At 39.9% G+C, this 13,387-nt stretch overlaps 1 protein-coding gene and 1 pseudogene across 2 annotated transcripts in view; one reads left to right on the top strand and one right to left on the bottom strand.

Annotated features, from left to right (window-relative positions):
- Positions 1-2,160: 2,160 nt before the first annotated feature.
- On the bottom strand, positions 2,161-2,670 carry LOC103088009 (deoxyuridine 5'-triphosphate nucleotidohydrolase, mitochondrial pseudogene; annotated as a pseudogene).
- A 1,124-nt stretch (positions 2,671-3,794) lies between these two features.
- DDX50 (DExD-box helicase 50) overlaps positions 3,795-13,387 on the top strand; it is a 33,008-nt gene continuing 23,415 nt past the window's right edge. The window contains exons 1-5 of one of the 2 annotated variants that reach the window (XM_007454578.1): positions 3,795-3,967; positions 7,375-7,671; positions 10,228-10,303; positions 10,976-11,154; positions 13,231-13,348. In XM_007454578.1, coding sequence (XP_007454640.1) covers positions 3,878-3,967; positions 7,375-7,671; positions 10,228-10,303; positions 10,976-11,154; positions 13,231-13,348 — 760 coding nt within the window. In that variant the 5' untranslated portion in view covers positions 3,795-3,877. The remainder of the gene's footprint in view (positions 3,968-7,374; positions 7,672-10,227; positions 10,304-10,975; positions 11,155-13,230; positions 13,349-13,387) is intronic. The other variant, XM_007454579.1, reaches the window with a different exon arrangement.

Below are 13,387 nucleotides of genomic sequence, written 5' to 3'. Positions count from 1 at the left end.
GCTAAAAGTAGAAATATAAGTACCTCTGTACATCATCTCTGCTGTACTATCAGGGGATCCCCCCAATTTCCCTGAACTATCAGCAGGGAAGGTGCCCCCCACTTTACTAACAAAAACACAGGTTTTCGAGTTTAGTTGGCCAAGGTCATGTGGCTAGCAATGGCAGAAACATCGTTCCTGGCCCCTCTTTCATTTTCTTCTTACTTCTTAGGACTCTCTTCACTCTCTGCCTCCAGTATCTCTTGATCGATTTATAGCTGACCCTTAAACTATTTCCATCTCATAACATGATGGTTATGTTATTTAAAAATGATGGTTCAATTCCTCTTGTCACATAAGATTGACATGCAGATGCAAAATGATGGTTCTTTTTACCTTCTACTCTCTATGGAATAAAATTAAAATCTAGCCCTCTAGGTTTGAGAATGACCAGAGAGAGGCAAGTTTATAAAAAGTCATCTTAAAAAAAAAAAGTCATCTTGTTTTTATAGAGTTTAATGAGCCAAAGTGAAAGGCAAGGGAGATTTTTATAGAATGTTGCAACAGACCATCGGATGAGGCACCCCAACTGTCAAATTTTGAAAAAGAAATTATATCAGTGGCTCTGGCAAGATATTTGGAAAATGATGTTCCAATAAGATTACATTTAGAGTTACTTGTACATTTTAATTATTCATGCTACCCCTTCAGTTTCCTCCCATAAATTTTTTTAAAATAAATAAATTTATTTATTATTTTTGGCTGCATTGGGTCTTCGTTGCTGCGCACGGGCTTTCTCTAGTTGCATCGAGCAGGGGCTACTATTCGTTGCGGTGCGCGGGCTTCTCATTGCGGAGCGTGGCCTTTAGGCACACAGGCTTCAGTAGTTGTGGCTCGCGGGCTCTAGTTGTGGCGCATGGGCTTAGTTGCTCCGAGGCATGTGGGGTCTTCCTGGACCAGGGCTCAAACCCATGTCCCCTGCATTGGCAGGTGGATTCTTAACCACTGTGCCACCAGGGAAGGCCACCCCCCCCAATCAGTTTCATCATTAGTATAAATCTCTTGAGACTTATAGGGACCAAATATGAAAAAAAGAATTATTCCATCATCTACATTCCCAAGTTTTCTTGTTGATGCCCACTGAGAACACATATGTAGTGGTACCCCAATTTTTTCAGCTAAGCCACAGTTTGGTCAAGTTACTTATGACTAGGTTTAATTTACACACAGTTGCCCTTTCCACCTGACATAGACAGCAGCCAGAGTTTTGTTAACATGAGTTTGGTGCTCAGAAAGGTAGGGTTTTTAGAGTGTCCCAAATCACAGAAGGTCACTTAAAAAACACTAGTATACTTATTAGTCTCTTGCCTAGAGCGTCTCCAACAGTCTAGTCCTTTCCTTTTTCAGACCTGCTGTATGACCTTCGACATAAAAATGAATGCCAAAAATAGTCTTGAGGAGCTAAAACTTCATCTGTGTTTGATTTTCAACCACAACATACTAACATCTATTCCTATTATTATCCCAGTTTTATACCTGTGACATTCTTAGCCACACCCACTCCTGCTTCCATGCACATCATACCCTGTTGTAGGGCTACAAAGACTTCACAGTGGTAGAATTGGGAGTGGGTGTGAGAGAGTGGGGCAAAAAGGTTTTAGAAAAGACCAATCTAGAGATGCATAGCTATTCCCATAATCTAGGGATTGAGATGCATTTTTTCACCATCAACACCTGAACACTCCATTTGTTCACAGTATTGAATCCATAAGGTAACGTTTAGATAAACGTATAGCCCCTGACTTCAGGCCAACCCACACTTAATGCAGGAGGCCTGTAGCAATCACAGATTTATCATTTGTGGTTTCAGCTATTTAGGACCAATCCCCAAACTCCAGGACTTGTAGCAATCTGAAATTTTGCTAAGACATAAGTTTGATGCTTAGGTTACAAGGCTGGTGTGCTAGACATTGTCAAGTGGTTTGTGAAGTGCCCCTGCTTCTACATTGCAATTTGGTTTCTTGATCTCAAGGGTAGGTTGAAGAGATCATGAAGAGTTAAAAGGAAATGGCTCTGAAATGAAAGCCAATCAGCTAGCACCTTTTTTTTTTTCACTTTAAGCAAAGTCTTTATTTTCAAGGAAAAAGTATATTTTCTCATTTTCTGTTCTTGGCATAAATTTTAATTATTTCCAGTGGAACCAAAACCTCCTGAACCCCTTTCAGTGTCATCTAAAACTTGAACTTCCTCTATTTCTGGGTAAAATATCCGTTCACAAATGAGCTGTGCAGTTCGATCACCCTTTTTGACTTCGAGCTTTTCTTTGCCAAAATTAAACAGTACAACACCAACATTTCCTCTATAATCTTCATCTATGACACCAGCTCCTACATCTATGAAGTGTTTTGCAGCCAAGCCAGAACGTGGAGCTACTCTCCCATAGCACCCATTAGGAAGAGCTATCTGAATGTCTGTTTTCACAAGAGCTTTCTCCACAAGAGCTTTCTCCATAGGTAGTACTGTGTAATCACAGGCACTGTATAGGTCATAGCCCGCGGCGCTCTCGGACCCCTTGGTCAGAGCGGTGGCGTGCTCCGAAAGCCGGACAAAGCGGAGCCGCATGCCGCCCTCCTCCTCAGGCCTGGCCCGTTTGCTGGGGGAGATGACTTGTGCCTCTTGAGAGCAGGGCATGGCAGGGCAGAACGTGAGCACAAAGGGAGCAGGCGGAACAAGAGACAGCAGGATGAGCGCAGCGCACCCCAGCTAGCACCACTGATGTAAGAAAAGGTAGGTACATTCTCAGGAGTTAGTCCTTCGTATTATCAAGAGGTTTCCAGTTTTGTTCAAGGCTGTAATTCAGGGCCAGTTAATTCCCATAACTAACATCCTTTTATCCACTGCAAATATATAATCTGTCAAAGACATTTAGGCTTGTTTTCTCTCTAGGTTTCTCCAGGTTTTCCTAACATTATTCATTCTATGTTTCATAGGAGCATCTTCCCCCCAAACGCTTTGGTAAGCTCAAAGCTTTAAGGTTGGTGTGGCAGAGAAAGCATTGATCTCGGATTCAGGACTTGAGTTTTCTAGTCCTGTGTGCCACGAACTGTGTGACTTAGGACAAGTAAATCCCTCTTTTAGGGGGTTAGTCTCCTCTAATGTCAAATGGGTGGGAAGGCCCTAAACTAAACTAAGGACCAACTTCATGACTAAAACCTAAAACTTGAGGGAAGGCCGTCCGGGCCTAGTCTTCACCTCAAGCCCATCTAGCCCACTCCAGACCCCAAGACACCCTTTCCCACCAACTCAGGGCCGCGGGCCTCGGACGAAGCTGTTAGACGTTAACGCCTCACCCCGCAACGGGCGGGGCCGAGGCCCGCAGTTTCCGGCGTCGAAAGGCGACGCGGCGCGTGGCGCTCCCATCGCCCTGCCCCCCCGTCACGGGCAGGTTCTCCTGCCAGCCCGCCGCGAGCGCGGCCGCTGTCCGCCGCCGTTGAGGGGCTTCCTAGCCCCAGCAGTGAATCCTGGGAAGCCCCGAAGCATCTCCGCTGTGGCAAAGAGAAATGTTCGGAGTGGGGGAGGGGCAGAGGGAGAGGGAGAAAAAAATCCGAACATTTTATGCTAATCAGTTCGCGCCTCCTTTATGGAGATTGGTCAGGGTTTTACTCTAGAAGCTAATCATTTCAGAAGAAGGGTGAGCCAATCGAGACTCCTCGCATTCATTGGCTGGGAGACTGAGTCGCAAGGAGAGAGTTTAAACGGAGAGTATCTGGGATTACTTTCCCCCGCCGTGCGGTGCGTGTCCCGGAAGTGACGCGGGCCCTGGCCGTGAGGCTGCCCTGCCCCCGCTTCCTTTCACCCTGTCGCTACCCGTAGGTGGTTGTGGCCGCCGTGCCGGCGAATGATGCCTGGGAAACTCCTCTGGGGGGACATTATGGAGCTGGAGGCACCTTTGGAGGAGACCGAGAGCCAGAGGAAGGAGAGGCAAAAGGTGCGCTGCGGATGGGCCGCGCCTCCTTTTGGGCTGCGCCGGCTTGGGCGGGGAGGGGAGTCTACCTGATGGCCTGTCACAACCGGGCCGGAGCATCCGAGGGCCTCTCCTCGCGCCACCCTCGTCCCTGGGAGGTCGCTCCGGGACCATTACTACCTCCACACCCCTAACCTAGAGAAAGGCAGCACTGGGCTTGGGCCCGGCCTCCCGTGGTCCCCGTTCTTCCTGTCGGCGCCTACGAGATGGGCAGACTCAAGTTTTCATCGCGGAATCCGTTCTTTCTGCCCTCTTAAGCAGCGAGGCCTGTCATTTGGTTCTCGTTGGCCGTCTTAGAAGATGATTAAGAAAAACGATTGCCTTGAATATGTGTAATTTCTCCGTCATTCTGTCCTGTATGCGAGAATCTTGGGGAAAGCGATCTTAGATTTACAAACCTCGATAACGGGTCAGTAGAGGATTGAGGAAAAGTGTCACAGCCAGAATTGCCAGGATTTGGCTGTGATGGAGATCGCGTGGGTTGTATTAGTAATAGCCTTTTATGTTAGTATTTTCATTCAATTCACAAACGTTTATGGAGCCTAATTTATGCCAGACTCTTTGCCGGGCACCAGGAAGGTCCTTGCCCTCAAGGAACCTGTTAGAAGAGTTGTAGAGACTTCCTGCCCCATCCCTCAAAAGAAGAAAGAGACTTAGAGAAAAGAAAACAGAGCTTGGAGGGTAAGGAAGCAGTGTTTGAAGGCTGACATTTGACAAAAGAATGAAAATATTCTCTGTGTTCCCAGAGAGCAGAACCTACCCGTCACCAAGGTAAACTTGCCATTCCAGCCAAGCAGTTATTATTTTTTATTGTGGTAAAATACACATACTATAAAATTTACCATTTTAAAGTATACATTTTTGTAGCATTAAGTACACTCACACTGGTCTACAGACATCATATTCATTCATCCCCAGAACTTTTCATTCTCCCAGACTGAAGCTCTGTGCCCATTAAACACCAACTGCTCGGTTGCCCTCTCTCCCCAGCCCCTGGCAACTACCATTCTCCTTTCTGTCTCTATGAATTTGACTGCTGTAGATAACTCATGTAAGTGGAATCACCAAGCAGTTATTTTAATTTTTGCTCCTTCTGCAATACTTGTCCCTCCTTCTGCATCCATATCCTATCCATCTGTCAAGGTTTAGTTTGTCTTTTATAACCACTCCAGTGTACACATACAGTAATTTCATTCCCCCTTGAAGTCTTGTTCGAGTGCTATCTTTATCATTTTATTGGCATTTATTACGCCCTTCCTTGTAAAGTTAGCTCATTCTTCCTGAGTATATCTTTCCCAAGTATTTCCCAAAGATCCTTGAGGGAAATGGCCATATCTTTGTCCATGCTTGCATTTCACTATATCCTCGTGAATTAGTGGCTTTCACGTTGTAGTTTCTCCAGAGGTACTTGTTGATTTTCCTTTAATTATGAAAGATAACTAAAGATTTGGAAACAGATTGGAGTACCAGCTGATAGAAATAGAGCATTCAATTAGTGGTCTGGCACAGACCACAGATGAAGGTAACTGCTTTTGGATGTGTTAAGATATGGAGCTGGGCCTTAGGTTCTCAGAACTGGAGTGCAGGTTAGGAAGGAAGCCTGGAAGTGTATGTTGAAGCCATGAAAATGGTATGAAAGTGTACATAGAGAACAGAGACTTAAGGAGCATCCATAGAAGGAGAAGGGAGAGGAGACATTGAAGAAGACAGAGGTAACAGGGTAAGGAGGGAATATAGTGTGTTGTGGAAGCCAAGAAGATGGAGAGTGTCCAGCACTGTGGATCTGATGTGGAACAATGTATTTCATCACCTTGGGTATTGCTGGGCTTGAACCTAGAGGTCTCATTTTACCTTGCTTCATCTCCCTGAAGTGCAGGCCCAGGAGCAATTCAAACCCTGAGGCTTGCTCTATAAATAATCTTGTTTTTCTATAGAAGAATCTATTGGATTGGGGAGATGTGGGATAGTTCAGTTAACTAAAGATCAAATGATGTAACATATAACTGTATAACTTATATTAATGTAAAACTAATGTTTACAAAGCATTTTCAAATATTCAGTTTTCATAGCAACTCTTATTTCATGGATGAGAAAATTGTATGTGAAAGTATTCTGTAGAAACTGTGTAAATCATGGTGAAAATTTTGGTGCTGGTTGTTTTTACCAAGACTAGTCACTACCATCTAATTTATTTTGAACATTTGACCAAGTAATTTTGAAGTGCTAAATTTCCAAATCATTTCTTGCTGTCTGCAAATATTAAAACAAAAGTTGGCATTTCAAAACTAAGGTTGCAGAAAGCCACCCCCTCCCCCCTTTTTAAAGTTCTATTAACTAAATTTGTAAAACTTTAAAAAATTATCTGGGATTACTAATATAGTTATCCTTCCATAGGAGTATAACAATTGGGCTTTTCTTTAACCTGTTTATCAAAGTTCAGGGAGGAAGCATGATGTGAAAAGAGCATGGGTTTTCAAGTCAAACAGGGCTTGATTTCTAGCACTTTCACTTGCAAGAAATCCCATATGTGGGTCTTTGGCAAGTTACTTATCTCTAAGAACTTGTTTCCTCGTCTGTAAAATGGCAAAAGTGATACAGGTTCGCTATCCCTTATCCAAAATCCTTGGGGCTAGATATGTTGTCGAATTCAAAATTCTGGGGTTTTTAAAAGGGTAGCACCCTAGTAGGGTTTGGGGCCCCGAACCTATAATCAAACACCTTAATGTTAAATGTGAATATTCATACTAAGTGGAATAAATAAAGATTACAGATAGTCTCACATTAGTTGAAGTCAAATTTTGCCACGAAATGAGTTCAGGTCAGGTAAGGTTTTGTCTCCAAATAAGTTACAAAAAAACTTTCGGTTCTCAGAGCTTTATGGATATCGGAATTTCGGATAAGGGATTATGGACCTGTACTTCCCTTATAGGGTTGTTATGAAGATTTAAACAAGATAAGCCGAAAACATACTACACAATGCTGGGTAGGTACTCAGTAAAATATTAATTTTTTTCTTGGAGATATTAGAAGTTTTTGCTTGTTTTTTAATTTATAAATCTTGAGTTCTCATTCTTTTACTGAAAAGAAGCTATTTTAGTTTCCCTTAAATGTTATGATGGGATTAAAGAGGGACTAGAGGCCAGGTCTTAAGAGTGCAAGATTTGGGATGAGAAAGAAAGCAATGGGTAAAGCTTAGGCTTGGCATTAGCAACCAGTCTGGATTTCTGCCAGGTACCTTTTCAAGATTACTGTAGATTGAGCTTTGCTGGTTGGGGGAGTCATACTCTTAACTTCTCTAGAGTCTTAAAAGCAAAGCAAACCTTGTGACCCTCTTGTCACCCTCTTGTCACTGCTTCTTTGTTTTTCCACAGAGTGATAGAAGAAAGTCAAGGCACCATTATGACTCAGATGAGAAATCAGAAACAAGAGAAAATGGTGTTGCCGGTGACCTGGATGCTCCCAAACCCAAAAAAGCTAAAATGAAAGAGAAACTAAATGGTGACACTGAGGAAGGATGTAATAGACTTTCAGATGAATTTTCTAAATCTCATAAGTCAAGAAGAAAAGATCTGTCAAATGGAGATATTGATGAATATGAAAAAAAATCAAAGCGAGTGTCATCCTTAGATAGTTCTACTCATAAATCAAGTGAAAATAAACTAGAAGAGGTATGGATACTTTTTGTTTTGCATTTGACATTATCCTTGAAGTACAGGATAATTTGATTCTTTTAGACTAATTAGAATTGATTCTACAATATTTCCTGCTTAGTGTCCAATACTCTGAGTTGGACTGGGGAGTCTATACAGCTGAAACCTGAGCCTTTTCCCCTTTGTCTCTTGTTTCTTTCATTATATTGCCTTTTTCTTGGTGAAGGGATTGGTGCGGGGGTGACTTGGTCAAGTTTAAACCTTTCCTGTACATTTGGGTTCCTAAATAGATTTTCCAAATTGCTTATTGATGGTCACCTATTTGCATTTCTTACGGTTATTTCAGCCCTCATCATTACTCATGAATTAAGTTCTGAATTTCTGAAACGGGGTACGTAAAGGCCTCTTGACTTTGTATATTTTGCCTTCTGTTTCTTGTGCTTCTGTAACAATAGCAATTTTCAATGATTTTTAGGTCTTACTGTAACTCAATCTTAAAGCTGTTTGATTTTTTAAAACAGAAATGAAACATATATAAAAGTGATCTGAAGAAATTTGTTCTCCTGGGTATTAATTTTTTGGGAGGTATAGAAAACATGCTTGGTATAGAATCTTCATTCCTGGACTCATTACTTTTGCCAGTATCTGTTAGAGTAGGTATATTCTTGCACAGAATTTACTCAATTTGTTCTTGCACTTTTTTTTTTTTTTTTCGGTACGCGGGCCTCTCAACATACCTTTTTCGGTACGTTGTGGCCTCTCCTGTTGCGGAGCACAGGCTCCGGATGCGCAGCCACAGCGGCCATGGTTCACGGGCCTAGCCGCTCCGCAGCATGTGGGATCTTCCCGGACCGGGGCACGACCCCGTGTCCCCTGCATCGGCAGGCGGACTCTCAACCACTGTGCCACCAGGGAAGCCCTGTTCTCGCACTTTTCCTCTAGCAGAGTTTATAGGTTTGTCTGGGCATTACAAATTGTCATTAAATTACTCAGCTCTTAAACAAAAAAGAACTTTGATATTCTTAATAACTCTTGGTATTTAATAATCTTTACATTTAAAAAATCTGATAGTTGCTGTTAATTTAAATACATTTGAGCTTAATTTAATGTGTAATCTTTGGGGAGCTTTGAGAAAAATGTTGAATCCTTGCTTTACAATATGGTGTTTTTTATTTGTGAGTTTGCTATTTGTCAGGAAGCATATATGTTAGAGAGTTGTTCTAAATAAGGCCCTACAAATCTGTATCGCTGAGCAGCAGAGTGTACTTCTTGCTCTGTTGGGATTTTGCCTGCTATAGTGCTCTGTATTGTAATAAGCTTAACTGTTTATTATTTTGGTTAGATTATGTTAGGGTTCAGGAGTTCTACTTCTAGGAATTTATCCTCCTAAGGAGATTATCACGAGGTGTGCAGAGGTGTATGAATCAGTATCTTATCACAGTGATGTTGGTAATAGCGAAAAATTTAAACATCCTAAATGTCTGATAGTAGGCAATTGGTTTGATAAAATATGCTATACCTATGTAGTAGAATGCATTGATCTTAAAGGGCATAGATATGTTAGAAAGGTATTCAGTCTACCTTATTAAATGAAAAAAATGATTACAAAGTAGTATATACATATGATTTTATTTCATTTAAAAATGTATATGTGCACAGAGGAGTGTGTGTTTCAAATGTGTCTTTAGCTGATGGGATTGTAGATAATTTTACAATTTCTTTTAATATGTGGTTTCTAAAATTTCTGCAATGAAAATGTGTACTTTTCTAATAAATTTTTTTTCTTTTAATCTTAAAAAGATAACATTGAGGTTTGCTTAAATGGATTAAATTTGAATTTGATGTTATGTCTTTTATCTGGTTCTTAGTTTGAAACTTGTTGTGGTGTGTGGTTTTGGAACTACCTTCTTTAAACAACCAGTAATAAAGTTTTTAAGTAGATATATTGTCTTTGTTCTATATATGCATTGACTAGTACACAAAGTTTTCAGTAGATGTTAAATGACAATGTCATGCTAACCTCTATATATGTTTGAGAAATTTTCAAGCTTACAGGAACTTTTCCTTGTATTAATGACGTAAAAATTGCTTTTTAGATTCATAGAACAACTTATTTAACTTTTAGTTTTAGAAACAATTTACTTTGCTCATTGCTTAGCTTCTTTTGGGGCGGTTTTATAGGCTTGTGTTAATCTTCGTAATTAATGTTATCTATATCTGTGAATATTATTTAGATTATTGAATACCTCTTTCATAATACCTTCAGTCACGTGGAATTATATTTTGATCTATGTAGTAAATGTATTTCTAAAGAGTTTTATGTGTGAATTAATCATTTTTAAATGTATTATGGGAAAGTGTATTAAGCTTGTTATTTAAAGAGATAGTTTTGAAATTAAAAGAATTTCCCACTAATTTATCTTGTAAGTTAATCTATACAGTTTTTGCAAATACTAACTAAAGTTGGTTTGTTAGTTCATTTAGTAGAACTAAAAGCAGTAAATGAGTGAAAGATTCTAAACACCTGGTCGGATATGAACTGTATCAGTTAGGTCTTTGATTTCATTTTGACAGACCCTAACACGTGAACAGAAAGAAGGAGCCTTCTCCAATTTCCCTATTTCTGAAGAGACTATAAAGCTTCTGAAAGGTACAATGAATTTTGATGGATATGCAATGGAAAATCTAAAACTAGATTTTAGAAAACTCTTGTGCCTTTTCAGACCAAAAGGAGAATATACAAAGCATAGAGAAATAGCTTTTCTCATTGCAGTTATTTCTACATCATTTTTTTGGTATTCGGTTCGGTTTTTAACTTTAAAGAATTATATGTATTTGTCAAGAGATCAGGCCAATTTTTTTTTTTTAATAAATAAATTTATTTATTTATTTTTGGCTGTGTTGGGTCTTCGTTGATGCTTGTGGGTGTGCCGGCTTCTCATTGCGGTGGCTTCTCTTGTTGCAGAGCACGGGCTCTAGGTGCGTGGGCTTCAGTGGTTGTGGCTTGTGGGCTCTAGAGCGCAGGCTCAGTAGTTGTGGCGCACCGGCTTAGTTGCTCCGTGGCATGTGGGATCTTCCCGGACCAGGGCTCGAACCCGTGTCCCCTGCATTGGCAGGCAGATTCTTAACCACTGTGCCACCAGGGAAGTCCCTCAGACCAATTTTTAAATAATTCCTCTTTAGGGTAGGAATAACTGTAAATGTTGTTAGGTGATGTATCTTTAGGCACACGTTGATGAATCAGGAATGTTATTTTCAAATAAATGTAGTTTTTCCTATTGCTGGTCTTAAGTAAATATTTCAATGAAATCTCATTTTACAGGTCGAGGGGTAACATATCTCTTTCCTATTCAAGTTAAGACTTTTGGTCCTGTATATGAAGGAAAAGATTTAATTGCTCAAGCGCGGACAGGAACAGGAAAGACATTCTCTTTTGCCATCCCCTTGATTGAAAGACTCCAAAGAAATCAAGAGACAATTAAAAAAAGCCGCTCACCAAAGGTAACCATTATAGGGAGTAAAAGGTTTAAACATTACTCTAATGGAAAGAGAAAGAAAGAGTATACTGGTCTTGGGAATGCCCTGGTGGTCCAGTGGTTAGGACTCGGCGCTTTCACTGCCGTGGCCCGGGTTCAATCTCCAAGCAGAGATTGAATCTGGGAACTAAAATCCTGCAAGCTGCACAGCATGACAAAAAAACAAACAAACAAACAAACCAAAATATACTGGTCTTAAGTTCAAGTACCCCAAAGATAGAAAAGTTAGTCAGTTCTGGGGCATAAAGTAAAAATTTGGGTCCTAAAGCAAAAATTTGATTTTTAAGGTAAATCTCAAGTAAAGCTAAAGTGAGTTATTGCATATGAATGTAATGTGTATGGGTCCATAGATATCTTTGATAACTGTATTTTATGAAGCCAGCATATCTGATTTTAGGAGTATTTACAGTTAGTATATTTAGTGACCTCTTTCTTCTCTTTTTTCAGTTCTGACCTTTGCTTTAAACAGTAATTTTGCTGAAGTGGTATTTGTTTATTTGGCCATTCAGTAAATAATATTTATTTTACTGATTGACTTTAAGAGTATTGTAGAAATGATACTGCTACTCCCTGTGTTGTTGGAGTACTGGAGATCTGTCTTAATTTATCAGTAGTAAAGAACAGAGAGGACCTAGTGAAATTTTAGCCTAAAATTTGACCCTTTTAGAACCTATGTTCACTTTCAGGTTCATAAACGTGAAGAAGAAAAAAATCAGTATTGGGACTTCCCTGGCAGTCCAGTGGTTAAGGCTCCACACTTCCACTGCAGCGGGCACGGGTTCCATCCCTGGTTGTGGAACTAAGATCCTGCATGCCGCGCAACGCGGCCAAGAAAAAGAATCAGTATCAAAATTTGAACAGATATGTGGCTAAAAGTAATTTGTTCTTTGAGACTCCTAAATATTATTACAGTGTGAAAGTAAATTCACATATATGAATGTAATTAAATAATAGTGGTCTTGGAACAGGACAAATCTTTTTTTAGAGAGTTCTGTTTCTTAGGTGAAATTAGGAAGTCTGAAAGTAATAGAAATAGGACACAGTCCCAACACTGCCTTTAAAAAGCTTTTATGCTAGAAGGACATTACTGGAGATTCCAGCTCCACCACTTCTAGCTACTTGATCTTGGGCAAGACTCACCTTCTCTAAGACTCATGCTCCTCATTTGTAAAACTGGGAAAATAATGCCACCTCATTGGGTTTTTGTGAGGATCAAATTAAATAATTCGTGTAAAGCACTATTGTCGTTTGCAGAATTATAATCGGCATTGTACATAGAAAGTTTATGGCTACTTTTTGTTAAATCTGCACTTTCTAAATATCAAAAAAAGAGAGAGGTAAATCAATTTTTGTATAACCTGTCTGAAACATGAGTTTTATTTGCTTAATAAGGGGCTTTGCCCCTTTTTCAGTAAGTCTCTTGGGATCCTATGTAGAAGAAGCTGCTCTCATTAAACACCAAACAGTTAAGTCCATTCTCTGGTACTAGCTACAGATTCGGTTTCATATTCTACTTAACAAATAAACTGAAATATTTCTTTTTAAAAAATGGCACATATTGGGCATTCATTCATTCACTCAACAAATATTTTTTGAGTATCTATTCTGTGCCAGGCACTGTTTGAAGTTCAGGGAATATATTGAATAGTACTGACATAAATAATAAATAGTACTGACATAAATCCCTGTCTTCATGGAGCTTACATTTAGTGAGACAGACAGTGAGCAAATCAGTAGAATATAAATAGTTTATATGGTGTAAGTGCTAAGGAGAAACAGTTAAGCATGGTTGGGAGGATATGAAAAGAGGGTTAGGAACCTCACTGAGAAAGTGACTTTTGAAAGGAGACCTTAAGGAAGTAAGGGAGGATATAATAAACATAAGCTGTTCTTGTTGTTGTTATTTGTGCTCTGTCTTTAAATACTATGACATTAATGATGAGATTCCTAGTTTTAAATGCACCTTAAAAAATAGTCCTCTCAGTTTGAACTTAGAGGTCTACAGAAACTTACCTTTTTGTTTTTTAAACCTTTTGCTCAGGTACTTGTTTTGGCTCCTACAAGGGAACTGGCAAACCAAGTAGCCAAAGACTTCAAAGATATAACTAGGAAACTCAGTGTGGCGTGTTTTTATGGTGGAACATCATATCAAAGCCAAAGTGAGTAAATATGTATGATGGCAGCACAAAGATCTATTT

This window comes from Lipotes vexillifer, unplaced genomic scaffold, assembly GCF_000442215.2.
Source record: "Lipotes vexillifer unplaced genomic scaffold, Lipotes_vexillifer_v1.1 scaffold708, whole genome shotgun sequence".
Classification (NCBI taxonomy): domain Eukaryota; kingdom Metazoa; phylum Chordata; class Mammalia; order Artiodactyla; family Lipotidae; genus Lipotes; species Lipotes vexillifer.
This window is presented reverse-complemented; position numbering and strand designations above follow the sequence as displayed.